Raw genomic sequence first — 15,754 nt, 5'->3', positions numbered from 1 at the left:
AAAACAATATATCACTAGTAATATTGAAAACTGACTTGAAATTACAAGATTAAAATAAGTTTATTAAAAAATCTGCTTTAAACAAAACATTGTAAACACTGCTTACGCTGCTTTAATGCATACCAAAAAGAAAAACCACAAAGCAGTTCCCTAAAGAGTTTCCACCTCTCAGAGAAAGATACAGTACAATGAACAAAGTAGTATGAGAGGAAGAAACAGAAATGTTCTTATTATAATGAAGTATTTGCCATGTTGGTACAAAGCATTTCCTTCCTCAATTCAAGTTTTAAGAAGTAGACATAGTTTTGCATATGACCAACAATTTACTCCAAGATTCAACATAAAAGCTTCGACAAAGGATAAAGTAAAAAATAGTTTGCTATTTTATCAAATAAGAACTTTCATTTTAAGTGTCCTAATTAAACTTTGTACCCTCTCATTTATGGCTCACTTTGGTCATTTAGTTCAACACTTGAAAACTTTCAGAAAACAGTTTTTAAAAAAAATTGGTTAAGATACATCAATTTTTGTGTTTCAGGTAAAAAAAAAAAAAAGGCATAACAGGAAAACAAACAGAAATATCGTCTTTAAAATTTTACTCTGGGGGAGTTCCCATCGTGGCGCAATGGTTAACGAATCTGACTAGGAACCATGAGGTTGCAGGTTCGATCCCTGCCCTTGCTCAGTGGGTTAACAATCCGGCGTTGCCGTGAGCTATGGTGTAGGTTGCAGATGTGACTCGGATCCTGAGTTGCTGTGGTTCTGGCGTAAGCCTGTGGCTACAGCTCCGATTCGACCCCTAGCCTGGGAACCTCCGTATGCCACGGGAGCGGCCCAAGAAATGGCGAAAAGACAAAAAATAAAATAAAATAAAATAAAATTTTACTCTGGAATTAAGATAGTGGTAATGGCAGTATAACTCTGTGAATATACTAAACGCCCCTGCATGGTCCACTTTAAGAGAGATTTGCAACATGTGAATCACATAGCAATAAAGCTGTTATTTAAAAATTTAATCATAAGACCCTTATTCTAATATTTCTAGGGGTTTTAGTTTTATACATAATTAACAAATATGTGTGTATAAGACATATACATAATGTACAGTACACACCAATCACTAAAGCAAGCCCCAACTTAAGAAAGGGTTTTTTAGGAGTTCCCATTGTGGCTCAGCAGTAACAAACCCAGCTGGTACCTATGAGGATGGAGGCTCAATCCCTGGCATTGCTCAGATAAGGATCTGGCATTGCCAAGAGTTGTGGTGTAGGTCACAGATACAGCTCGGATCCTGCACTGCTGTGGCTATGGTGTAGGCTGGCAGTGACAGTTTTGATTGGACCACTAGCCTGGGAACTTCCATATGCTGCAGGTGCAGCCCTAAAAAGACCAAAAAAAAAGTTTTTTTAAAAAAAGTTTATTTGGGAGTTCCCGTCGTGGCTCAGTGGTTACTGAATCTGACTAGGAATCATGAGGTTGCGGGTTCCATCCCTGGCCTTGCTCAGTGGGTTAAGGATCCAGCATTGCCATGAGCTGTGGTGTAGGTCGCAGACTCGGCTGGGATCCCACATTGCTGTGGCTTCGGCGTAGGCTGGCGGCTACAGCTCCAATTAGACCCCCAGCCTGGGGACCTCCATGTGCCACAGGTGTGGCCCTAAAAAGACAAAAAGAGAAAAAAAAATAGTAATAAATAAATAAATAAAGTTTATTTGGAAGCTTACTGGTTTGATTTATTTACTCATTCAACAAATAATCACAGTGGTATTGTATTTTAAATAGTGAATTAATTTCCAGGCTTTCTTAACCAAAGTCTATGTAACCATAACGCTTCTAAAAACTAAAGTAGGCATCCACCTGTTCTACTTTATGACTCAACTCGGATCACTGGAAATACATCTTTGTCACAAGTGCCTTCTCAAACGAGAATCCTCTTAGTTCACGGGTTAAAAAAAAAAAAAAATCCAGGGAGTTCCCTTCTTGGCTCAGTGGTTAACAAATCCAACTAGGAACCACGAGATTGTGGGTTTGATCCCTGGCCTCGCTCAATGGGTTAAGGATCCAGCGCTGTCATGAGCTGTGGTGTAGGTTGCAGACACGGCTCAGATCCCACGTTGCTATGGCTCTGGCGTAGGCCGGTGGCTACAGCTCCGATTAGACTCCTAGCCTGGGAACCTCCATATGCCATGGGTGTGGCCCTAGAAAAGATTAAAAAAAAAAAAAATCCCAAAAGCAAGGACCCTCTTCCTCCTATTTCATGTTTTATATATCCATTGTACTCACTGTCACAAAGAATTTGAATGGTTTTTATTCTCTGAGAGGGAAACCCTTTTCTGACTAGCTGCATAAATAAGCCATTTGTAATGAGAAAAACCTGCAACTTTATTTCTTATTTTATTTATTTCTTATCAAGTTCTTTTACAATGCCAGTTTCGAAAATGTAAAGATTTAGCTGCATGAGACTAATCAGGCTGCAGAAGCAGGGACAAGCAAAGGATCTCAAGAAGTCAGAGAAACTGACAAAGAACGACAGAGAAAAACGAAAAATGTTTGAAGTCATTAGGTATTAGGATACCTGCAACATGTTCAGTACTTCATTCAGCAATACAATATATGAAAAAGCAATATATGTCACCTGCTCTAGGCAATCAGCCCTAGAAAGGGGGAAGGAGGAAGGGAAAATTAATAATGAATGAATGAGAAAGGTGGGAGGGTAAAGGGGAAGGGAACTCAGAGGAGGAAGAGAGGAACAGGGAAGGAAGGAACAAGTTTCTGGAATACAAATAAGACCAAAAATATTGTTCATCAGTTTTATTCATTGTGAACTATCCTTAGTTAAACAGGTTAGATGGCAGCTATCAAATATAAAAGGTAGGCAGCCTGATACGGTGCGAAGAGAACTGAACTGAAAATCCAGCATTTACTGAACATTTACCAAGTAGTACACATTCTTATACATTTTGTTTAATCTTCACAACAATCTTGGGGATAGAGAGTATATTACAGATGAAAAAAGCTTAATAATATATAAAAACTCACCCACCAACAAGTGCCAAAGCCAGATTTCAAAACCAAGTTACATCTGTTTGTGTTTCTTCCAACACAGACTAATTCCACAGCCTAGTGTCAATTCTACTACTTATTAGCTGTGTGATCTTGGGAGATTTATTTAAACTCTACATGTCATTTACTTCCTCTGTATTTAAAACAACTCTCAGCCCTAAGGAAAACCTATTCTTGCCTCTAATCGTCTCTAAAATTGTTTTAGTTTAATGTTCACTATTTTAAACACATTTAACTCATTGTTTTATTAGCTATGAGATTACCAACATCAAAAATAAACAAACAAATAAATACACAATCAACCAGCCAACCCAGAAAGATACACCCATTATTTAAAGTTTCTATTTCATTTCCCCACTGTCCTGACAAACTCAGAGAGAGAAAAAGCTTAGACCACATATATATACATAAACACACCAAATACTATATTAGTTCCTTAAAATGAGACAAAGAGAGGAATACAAAAGGAAATGAAGGAACTGTGGACCAAGAAAACATCTCTGTTGGTCTCTAAGTTAAAAAAAAAACTATTCTTAGCTTTCCAGTACCACTCCTAAGCAGCATTTTCTTACCATCTGTAAATAACACATTATATTAGGGCCCCATTTTTAGACACAACATAATCTTAGAAATTCCACGCTGATACAGATCATCACCTAGCAAACTCTTGATGGCCCTGTTCCTACTTGGCCACTGGTAGAAACAGCTCAAAGGGTAGATAAAGGTAGTAGTAAGTGTGACTGCCTATACAACATGAAATAGAGACAGGGACTGAACAAATCCTGGCAGATATCAACAACAGCAGTTCAGTCAATGAATACACTTAGATACTTTAATGTAGAAGGTTCTGGTCTTTGTGGTAGATTGGTATATTAATGGCTTCCAATAAATCATACTTCCTTGGTCTATGCCATTGTGTGGTCCCCTCCAGCACTGACTCTGGCTTTAGCCATGCCATTTCCTCTGCCAATTAGACATCAGCAAATGTAATGCAAGTGGTCTTAATAAGCACGTGTGCAAGTAGGGCTTAACCTCTTAGAAGCTCAACACCATGTGGAAAGGAAGGCCCAGATAATAGCACCAGCTGTCAGACACATGGGTCAGACCGTTCAGCTCAATCTCCCAGGTAACTGAACATTAGTGACCCCTGGTGAAACTAGCAGAAGAATCAGTTTGTTGAGCTTGGTAAAATGACAACCCGCAGGATCATGCGCAAATATATGACTGATGAATTAAGCCACTCAATATGGGGATGGTTTGTTAGGTAGCAATAGATAACCGATACAGTCCCTGTGCAAACAGACGCCAAAGTGTAGTCTTAGGCAATTTTTAAACAATAGGTTTTACTTTAGAGGTAAATGCCAGGAGAAATTACAATTCAAAGGGTTGAAAAACATCTTAGCTACATTAAACCCAAACTTATTTTATAGGTGAACAAGGCCTAAGAAGGTAGAGTGACTTGTTTAAGGTCACAAAGCCAGTTAGTGATAGAGCCATGAATGGAATTCAGGTCTCTGATATCCTAGTGAAATTCTCTTATCTCATCACAAGTAAGAAGGAAGAAAAACAAGTTAACCATTCTACATAGTTTAATTGTTTGAGCCTAGATTCCTCTGAAAATTAAAATAACTAGAAAATACACTTTAGGAGATTAAATATATATTATGTCTTAATTTTAATATTATTAGAATCCTCATTGGAAATGGAATTTTATTCTTTATTTTTTTTTGTTTTTGTCTCTTTAGGGCCCCACCCGCTGCATATGGAAGTTCCCAGGCTAGGGGTTGAATGGGAACTGTAGCCACCAGCCTACACCACAGCCACAGCAACGCGGGATCCGAGCCCACGGCAACGCCGGATCCTTAACCCACCGAGCAAGGGCAGGGACCGAACCCGCAACCTCATGGTTCCTAGTCAGATTCGTTAACCACTGCGCCACGACAGGAACTCCTGGAATTTTATTCTTACATCAAGTTTTTCTCACTTAAAATTTCTCATTTTCTCTCATTTTTTTTCTTTGTCTTCATTTTAAAAGTCATTATACCTTAGGACAATATATTAAACAGTAAAAGACTTTGAGACTTTTAGAGACTTAATTTTACAGTTTCCTATCTTTTTATAGCATGGTTCCTATGTCTCAAGTTTTTAATTAATCCACAATTAAACTTCATACTAACTGTTTCTAGCATATAAAGATGTCTAATATGAAAAATTATGCGCCATATTAATAACATATTAATACTTCCAGGAAGGGGACTGGGAGGGAGTCAGTGACCAAGATTACTTATCGGTAATACCATAACTTTAAAATTTTTAACAAAATGAAAAATATCCATATATTACTTATACAATTAAAAATAAAAACCGGAGTTCCCACTGTGGCTCAGCGGAAATGTATTAGCCTAGTATCCATGAGGATGCAGGTTCAATCCCCAGCCTCACTTAGTGGGTTGGTGATCCAGCGTTGCTATGAGCTGCAGTGTAGGTCACAGATGTAGCTCAGATCCTATGTTACTGTGGCTGTGGCGTAGGCTGGAAGCTGTAGCTCCAACTGGACCCCTAGCCTGGGAATTTCCATATGGTACGGGCACAGTCCTAAAAATACAAAAATTTAAAAAAAATTTTTTAGTTTAAAAACATTTTAAAAATAAAAATAAAAACCAAAGAAGCTCTTAAAAGCTATTCAACCAGTACATGTTCTTAGATCTTCTTAAGTTTCAACAATGGCTCTCTCAACTGAAATTTCATTCCCCGAAAATCCTATGGCACTGTTTAACCTATAACTGGCCAAGTCAGAGTGATAAAATAGTTGAGGGAACTCAATTTCTATAACTCAAAAATTTTTTTAAAAACCTAACTTTATGAGTTAATGAAAATATGATAATCTACAAAGTGTAAAAATTTATAAATGAAAATACCAAGACTTTTTTCCAACTTTAAAGACTACATACATATTGTGTTTAATAATAACTCCTCTCTGTAAAAAGGAAAAACAATTTCTACTAAATGTAGAAATTTTATTTCTTAATAAGAATAAACTTTTTTTTAAGTTCCCATGCCAAGTTACTGCCGTCTAATACCACTCCACAAAGGATTGATTTTTACTTAAATTAATTTTTACTTTAAAAAACAAAACTTTTGGAAATCATAGTTACAACCTCAACTAAAGGCCTTTTCAAGAAAAACTATATATGAAGAAGTTCCAGTTGTGGCTCAGTGGGTTAAAGACCCAACGTTGCCTCTGTGAGGATGTGGGTTTGATTCTAGGCCTCACTCAGAGGGTTAAGGATCCAGCACTGCCAAGAGTTGTGGTATAGATCACAGATGTGGCTCAGATCTGGTGTTGCCATGGCTATGGCGTAGGCCTCGTCTGTAGCTCCAATTAAACCTCTAGCCCAGGAACTCCCATATGCTGCAGATGCAGCCATTAAAAGGAAAAAAAAAGGGAATACTATATGATGACTATGGGTAAATATACAATGAAAATTACAAAACATTTTCTTAAAAAGTCATGATAGTCAATCAAAGATACATACTCTCAAGGGTATTTCAAGGGTATTAGTATCACTAATACTCACCAAGAGCCTCTATCTAATCTTTACCCTACTCTGCCTCGCTCTAGTTTTGCCATTAAAAGAGCTCCTTGGAGTTCCCTGGTATCTCAGCAGTTTAAGGATCCAGCATTGTTACTGCTGTGGCAAGGGTCCAATCCCTGGCCCAGGGAATTTTTGTATGCTGCAGGAGAAGCAAAAAAAAAAAAAAAAAAAAAAATTCTTTGCCTTCTGAGATATTAATCTCTCCTACCTCTCTTTCAACCTTCCTGACAAACTTCATCAATCGTTCTGGAAGCCTCATGTTCCCTGCAACCCTCTCGTAACTGTTCCCGAGATAATTTCATTCACCCCATCAAAGGCTTCATGTATCACTTAATACTAACAACTCTCAAATCTACATTTCCACATCAAATGCAGATCTTTTCTCTGAGCTTCAGTTCTGTATTTCCAATAGTGAACCAACAGGTCTACCAAGATACTCCCCAGGTAATACAAGTTTATTAGCAACACACTCTAACCAACTGAGCTAACCGGACATCTAGGTAATACAAGTTTAACCTGTCTGAAATCAGTCACCCTCTCCCTGTCCATCCTCCACTCAAAACTGAATGCTCCTTATCTCAGTGACAGCCATAGAAACAATACCATTTTCAACTCATTCCTTTCTTACATCCCCTTTATTCCTTAGTCCCTAAATCCTATCAGAAGCTACTCCTCTGTAGTACATTCCCTCATTTGCATTTCTACTGCCATTGCCCTATTCATTTCATTTGATAATTGTCTCCTTGCTTCTAATCTCTCTCGATTCTAAACCATTAACTGTAGATGGCACATTTAAAATATATGTATATACGGAGTTCCCGTCATGGCTTAGAGCAAATGAATCTGACTAGTATCCATGAAGATGCAGGTTTGATCCCTGACCTCACTCAGTGGGTTAAGGACCCGGGGTTGCAGTGAGCTGTGATGTAGGTTGCAGAAATGGCTCAGATCTAGCGTTGCTGTAGCTGTGGCTGTGGCCTGGGCCAGGAGCTACAGCTCTGATTTGACCCCTAGCCTGGGAACCACCATATGCCACAGGTGTGGCCCTAAAACGACTATATATATATATATATATATGTGTGTGTGTGTATATATAAGTGTGTATCTATATATGTGTATATACTTCAAAAATAAATGTGTGTGTATATAGTTACATAGTACATGTGTACTATTGTATACTACAGTACTATTATACTAGTATAATAGAGTATGTGTATATATATTCTATACACTATATAAACTATATAGTTATATGTTATATAATATCTATAGTATATACTATATAGTTATGTGCTATATTTGCATACACTATATAGTGTGTGTGTGTGTATATATATATATACTTTAAATATGTAATCTATAGACACTGAATTTGTAGTTTGAAAGTTACTGTTTAGACCACAAGAAGTTATTAAACTACCAAAGTATTTTGTATATATAGTTATATATAATTTTTAAAAGGTTGCTCATTCCTAAAAGGCTCAAAACTACTGTCTATAGGATAAAGTCCAAATTCCTCAGCACAGCTTTTAGGGCCCACCACAATTTGGCCCAATTTATATTCCCGGATTCACCTTCTACCACCCTCTTCCTAACTAATTTATATATTCCAGCAGATATACCACAAACATGACTCACTTTTTCTTCTCTGCTTCTGCTAATCTCTATTATCTTGAAACTTCTTCCTTTTCCTACCTCTGTTAATCCTCCACCAAACAAAATTTATTCTTCTTTCCTCTGTGCTCCCAAGTACTTTGTCCCTACCTCCAGCACAGACCCTTTTAATATGTATTAGAGCACACATCGGCCTAATGACCTGGGAGCAACCTGAATCTCATTCATCTTATTATTCCCATCTTTTGTATGCCACACAGAAGTGTTTGCTTAACCAAATTGAGGATGGAGCCTCTGGGGTACTCCCTGATTAAGGGTTTGCTAGAAAGAGAAAAGACTAAAAGAGGAAGTCAGAAGACAACTAGGAAAATACAATGTCATTAAACTGCCTTTTCTTGACTTTCAACAAGCTGAAATGGCAATCCAAAGAGTGTAATGTGACATAGAAGTAGATGAGGTGGAAAACTATGACAATGCCTTTTGTAACAGAGAAAAAGTATTTGTTATGCATTTAACTGACAAAAGTTAATATATTTATCAAACACGGATGCATAGAATAAATTTTAAAAAGTCCATCTAAAAGAAAAATAGGCAAAAGAATTAACAATTCATAGAAAAAAATGTAAAAGACCAATAAATATATGAAAAGTTCTCCAAATTCACTAATAATCAGAAAATACAAATTGACAAAATGCTACTTTTACCTATCGAATTGAAAAAAATTTTTCAATGATAATATCCAAGAATGACCAGTGTATGGTGAAATGATTATGCCCATGCCATATTTGGGGGACTGTAAATTAGTACAATGTCTTTGGGAGCTGATATAAGAAAACATAAGTAGAGAGAAAAAAAACTTAAAAATATGTAGACCCAAAGCTCCCACTGTGGCACAACAGGATCAGCAGTGTCTTGGGAGAGCTGGTATGCAGGTCTGATCCCAGCCCCAGCACAGTGGGTTAATAAGGATCCATATTGCCACAGCTGCAGTTTAGTTCATGGCTATGGCTCGGATCTGATTCCCAACCCTGAAGCTCCATATGCCATGGGGCAGCCAAAAAAAAAAAAAAAAAAAAAAAAAAAATGCAGACCCTTTGGCTCAGTATTTTCACTTCTAAGTATTTATACTAGAAAAAAAGACACACAAAAATTTATGCAGAAGGATGTTCACAGCAACACTATTTAGAGTAACAAAAATCAGGAACCATAAATGTCCAACAAGAAAAGAGTGGTTAAAATAATACATTCCTATAGGGATGGGTTATTTAAAAAAAAATGCAACTTTTAAAAAATGTATGTAATGTCATGGGAAAAGTATCATTAAGTGATATTAGGTGAAAAAGTCAAAAAATTGAATAAAATGCATTAAATAAAGACAAGGAAGAAACATACACATTATTAACTGCAGCTATTCTTATGCAGGGTCACTACCAGTCCCCAAGAACACAGTAATTTTGTAATTAAGGAAAAAAATTATTGTTTTCAAAAGGTTACTTTTTCTGTTCTTTTTTTAAAATGATTTTTATTTTTTTCATCATAGCTGGTTTACACTGTTCTGTCAATTTTCTACTGTAGAGCAAGGTGACCCAGTCACACATACATATTTACATTCTTTTTCTTATATTATCATGCTCCATCATAAGTGACTAGATATAGTTCCCAGTGCTACTTTTTCTGTTCTAAAATGATTTTGGCAAACGTCAAAAAAAGTTTGTCAGAAAAATGAAGAAGCCAGATTCGAGATTTAAAAAGAAATGACCAGTAAGCAGAAAAATACAGACCATTTGTTAAGGCATTCAATAACGAAAGCAGAAACAAGTTAGATGGTAGTTAGGAGGTCAAAGTCAAATAAAGCTTAATCATTTAGACCATGGGAAACAAGCATTTTCCAAATCAGAAAAGAGAGACAGAGATGATGAAATTTAGGACACAAAAAAGGGAGAATATACATGTAAATTACAGACCTCTACCTATTATTAAAATTCAAAGACAGTAGTGCAAAGACCATGAATGTGACACATGTGTAGTTTTGTCCTACTCCATGCCCACAGATCACACCTCAGACAATTATTTAAGAAACAGTGTTACTGGTCGCCAAGATAGCCAGAGAGAAAACATATGACTACATTACAAAGGCGGCAAAAATATATACAAAGAAGAAAAGACAGTCTCTTTAATAAGTGGTGCTGGCAAAACTGGACAGCTACATGTAAAAGAATAAAATTACAACACTCCCTAACACCACACGCAAAAATATTCAAAATGGATTAAAGACCTAAACGTAAGACCAGATACTATAAAAAACTCTTATTAGAGGAAAATAATAGGCCAAACACTCTGCGACATAAACTGCAGCAATATCTTCTCAGATCCACCTCCTAGAGTAATGAAAATAAAAACAAAAATAAACAAATGGGACCTAATTAAACTTAAAGGTTTTTTGCACAGCAAAGGAAAACATAAATAATACAAAAAGACAAGCCACAGAAATGGGAGAAAATATTTGCAAATGAAATGACTAACAAGGGATCAACCTCAAAAATAATACAAACACCTCCTGTACCTCAATATCAAAAAACAAATAAACCCATCAAAAAATGGGCAGATCTAAACAGACATTTCTCCAAAACATAGAGATGGCCAAAAAACATGAAAAGATGCTCAACATCACTAATTATTAGAGAAATGTAAATCAAAGCTACTATGAGGTACCACCTTACACCAGCCAGAATGGCCATCATCAAAAAGGCTACAAACAATAAATACTGGAAAGGGTGCAGAGAAAAAGGAGCCTTCTTATGCTGTTGGTGGGAACATAAACATTATGGAGGTTCCTCAGAACACTAAAAACAGAACCACCGTATGATCCAGCAATCCCACTCTTGGGCATCTATCCAAAGAAAACCATGGCTCAAAAAGATATATGTACCCCAATGTTCACTGCAGCACTATATACAGAAGCTAAGACAAGGAAGCAACCCAAATGTCCATCGACAGAGGAACAGATAAAGAAGATGTGGTATACATATACAATGGAATATTACTCAGCCATAAAAAAGAATGGACTAATGGCATTTGCAGGAACATGGATAGACCTAGAAATTATCGTACTAAGTGAAGTTAATCAGACAGTGAGGAGAAACATCATATGATAACATTTATATATGGAACCTAAAAAAGGATACAAATGACCTTATTTGCAGAACAGAAAAAGACTCACACACTTTGAAAAAGCTATGGTTATCAAAGGAGACAGGTGGTGGGGGCAGGGATGGACTGGGGATTTGGGACTGGCACATGTACACTGAGGTATATGGAATGATTGGCCAAAGGGGACCTGCACAGAGATTTCTACACAATATTCTGTGACAATCTATATGGAAAAAGAATCTGAAAGAAAAAGGATGTATGTACATGCATAACTGAATCACTTTGTTGTAAAGGAGAAATAATCACAACCTTGTAAATCAACTATAATTCAATAAAACTTTAAAAAAAGAAAACTTATGACTACATTAAAGTGATTGATTACTTCCATTAGAAAAACTTCAAATACTGTGTTCTTCGTATAAAAACTTTTTTTTTTTTTTTGTCTTTCGTCTTTTGAGGGCTGCACCCACGACATACAGAGGTTCCCAGGCTAGGGGTATAATCAGAGATATAGCTGCTGGCCTAGGCCAGAGCCACATCAATGCCAGATCTGAGCTGCATCTTCGACCTACACCACAGCTCACAGCAACACCAGATCCTTAACCCACTGAGCAAGGCCAAGTATCGAACCCTCGACCTCATGATTCCTAATTGGATTCATTTCGTTTGCATAGACGGGAACTCCTAAAAACATTTTTTGAACCATTCAACAAACACCTACCAAGCATTTACTAAATGATAGCACTCTGTGAATGACAGTCTCTGCCTTCATCAACATCTGTTCAACTAGAACATCCAGACATTAAACAACAAACCTATGAACAAATATAATGAATACTATAGATTTAGTATTATGGTATAATGGAAACACATAGCACCATGACTAGGGGGCCTCAGTCATGTCACTTCCCTAAGGAATATCACCTAAGCTGAACATACAAATTAAAATCAGATCCAGAAGTGAACATGAAGTCTAAAGAAATGGATTAAAAATGTTGAGTATATACTATTCTGTTGTGTTCAACACTTTATACTTAGAGAACAAATGAATACAAACACCAATGTTGTGATTAAAAAAAATTATGAATAGTACATACCTATACGAAGGTCCCTTTGTAAAACATTCTTATCATAAACATAGAAAGACAAATACTGGAAAGTTCTTGGAATCTCAAAGTAAAATTCTTCACTGAAAAATGGGCTAGAGAGAAAAGGGAGAATGTTTATTAAATTTAAATTCAAGTGTCCTCAATATTTTCAATAAACTAAAATTACAGACTAAACAACAAAAAGAAAAGCTTTAAGGAATTCCTCTCGTGGCTCAGGGGAAACGATTCTGACATCCATGAGGAAGCAGGTTCGATCTCTGGCCTCTCTCAGTGGGTTAGGGATCCAGCATTGCCATGAGCTGTGGTGTATGTCGCAGACTCAGCTCAGATCTGGAGGATCTGGCGTTGCTTTGGCTGTGGCGTGGGCCAGCAGCTGTAGCTCAGATTCAACCCCTAGCCTGGGAACCTCCATATGCCGTGAATACGGCCCTAAAAAGACAAAAAAAAAAAAAAAAAGAAAAAAAGAAAAGAAAAGCTTTAAGAGTTCCAAAATAATTCTCTATGCTGTTTCAACTAAAGCCTGTATAAACTAAGTTGAATTCTGAAAGGACCTCAATTGCCAGTCTGGGCTTTGAACAAACAGATTTTCTGAAGTCCTGAGGCCATGCTCACCTAAAGTGGACACAAATGAGAGATGAGTACAGTGTCATTCACACCATCATACACCATCACAATCATCTCAAAAATATGTAAAGATACATTAATAACAATAATACCTAACACCTAAAATGGATGTTATGTAAAACATTATTTTAAAATAATTTTAAAATATCAAAATAGGCTATTTTTAATCAAATTTATTGAGGTATGAATTACATACAATAAAATCCAATTTAAAGTACAGAGGTTAACAACTTTTGATAAATTTATAAACCTGTGTAGCATCCATCCCAGTCAAGATATAACATTTCTATCTCCCCACACAGTTCACTTTTGTTTCTCTGCCGTTACTCTATCATACCTGCCACAGGCAACCAGTGATCTGATTTCTGTCACTACAGATCTGTTGTAGGATTTCATATAAATGGAATCAAATAGATGAAAGCTTGTGTCCAGCTTCTTTTACTCAGCTTAATGTCTGTAAGGCTTTTTTCATTTTGCTGCTGTGTATCACTAGTTCCTTTGTCTTAACTGCTGGATAATATTCCATTTATGAAAAATACACAATCCATTCTCCTAGTGATGTCATTTGCGTTGTTTCCAGTTTGGGCTATTAAAAATAAGGCTGCTATGAACATTTTTATACAAAGTTCCTTTATGCTTTCAGTTCTTTAGAGCTGCTGAGTTAAAGCAGTTTATTTTATTTTTGCCGCACTCGCAGCATATGGAAGTTCCCAAGCAGGAGATCGAATGTAAGCCACACATGCAGCAACACCAGATCCTTAACCCACGGCAGCCAGGTTGGGGATTGAACTTGCGCCTCTGCAGTTACCAAGCTGCAGCAGAGACAACGTTGGCACCTTAACCCGCTGCACAACAGCAGGAACTCCAATAAATTATTAATTTATGAGAAACCATCATACTGTTTCCAACCTGGTTATAACATTTTTACACTGCTACTAGCAATGTATGAGAGCTCCAGTTGCTCCATTTCACTGTCAACTTCTGCTGCTGAAAGTTTTTTTTAATATTAGCTATTCTACAACACTGCAAATCACCTTATTTCAATAAAAAGTTGTTTTGAAAAAAATTAGCTATTCTAGTGAATGTGACATGATAAATAAACTTGTATAATCTCTATCCCAATCAAGATAAAGAACATTCCTATCTCCCTAGAAAGTTCCTTTGTGCAATCACTCTCTCTATACTGTCCTGGAACCCAGCGATCTGATTTCTACCATGACATATTATGTTCAAGAATCTGCAGTGACAGAAATGGTTTTAAACTGCATTTCCCTGATGACTAAGGATGTTGAATATCTTTTCATGTGCTTTTTGCCCATTTGTATATCTTATTTTAGGAACTATCTGTTTGAGTTTTCTCTACACATTTTAAATGGCTGATCTGTCTTCTTATTGGGTTTTTTACCTTTTTTTTGGGGGGGATGACTTTTTAAATAAATTCTGGGAGAAAGTACTTTGTTGGAATATTTTCTCTCAGGTGTGACTTGCCATTTTATTTTCTTTTGCTTTTTTTGCTTTTTTGCTTTTTAGGGCCACACGTGCAACATATGGAAGTTCCCAGGCTAGGGGTCGAATCAGAGCTAGAGCTGCTGGCCACAGCCACAGCCACAGCAACGTGGGATCCAAGCCTTATCTGCGACCTACACCACAGCTCACGGTGACGCCAAATCTTTAACCCACTGAGCGAGGCCAAGGATCAAACCCACATCCTCATGGATCCTAGTCATGTTCATTAACTACTGAGCCATGAAATGAACTCCCCATTTCATTTTCTTGACAGTGTCTATTGAAGAGTAAAAGGCTCTGATTTTAATCCTTTGATAAATCCAGATTTTCCTTTTTTTTTTTTTTAATTGGCCACATTCACACATTCACTTGGAAGTTGCCGGGCCAGGGATCGAATCTGAGCCACAGCTGTGACCTACACCATGGCTGGGGAAACACTGGATCCTTTAACCTCTTGCACTGGACCAGGGAGCAAACCTGAGGCTTCACAGAGACCCAAGTCACTATAGTTGGATTCTTAACCCACTGCGCCACAGCGGGAATTCCAATTTTCCTCTTTTATAATTGGTGCTTTTGGCATCCTAAGTAAAAAAGTGTTTGCCTACCCACAAGTTGCAAAAATTTTCTCCCATGAAATAGTTTACTTTCCAAGTTCATTATAAGAATGCTATTTTGATATTTAAATTCTGCTATGGAAACATGAATATCAAACATTGTTTAATATCTTTTGTCAAGGGTATCTCTTTCCTGAGAATGTTTAAAGAACAAAAAGATACTTTAAAAATGTCACCATAAAATGCAATCTCTTCAGGATGTCACAACTTGAAAAGAAGCTGCTGAAATGCAAAGTAAATTACTCAAGTCATTTCTGACCCTGTCCAGAAAACAGCTGACTCAGCTTTTAATGCCTGGTCAATTTTTGTCAATATAGTTTTCACTTCAAATTTAGCCAAAATAAACTTTTAAAAGTTGGTCTGAAAATAACTAGTTTTGTAATTAGTCTCCACATAGAAGTCAATACAAAATAATTATTAGGCAAAAACATTACATATTTAAGTATTTTTCTCCTTGGCATCATTTTATAAATAATTATAA

General features: G+C 36.7%; 1 protein-coding gene across 4 annotated transcripts in view; it reads right to left on the bottom strand.

The window, feature by feature from the left end:
* The window catches only part of RASA2 (RAS p21 protein activator 2), a 122,622-nt gene that overhangs the window by 78,768 nt on the left and 28,100 nt on the right, over positions 1 to 15,754 (bottom strand). For all 4 annotated transcript variants that reach the window (XM_021069545.1, XM_021069542.1, XM_021069544.1 and 1 more), the window contains exon 3: positions 12,518 to 12,621. In XM_021069545.1, the coding sequence (XP_020925204.1) occupies positions 12,518 to 12,621 (104 nt within the window). The remainder of the gene's footprint in view (positions 1 to 12,517; positions 12,622 to 15,754) is intronic.

Source organism: Sus scrofa, chromosome 13 (assembly GCF_000003025.6).
Source record: "Sus scrofa isolate TJ Tabasco breed Duroc chromosome 13, Sscrofa11.1, whole genome shotgun sequence".
NCBI lineage: Eukaryota > Metazoa > Chordata > Mammalia > Artiodactyla > Suidae > Sus > Sus scrofa.
The sequence above is the reverse complement of the archived record's forward strand: the minus strand, read 5'-3'. Positions and strand labels throughout refer to the sequence as shown.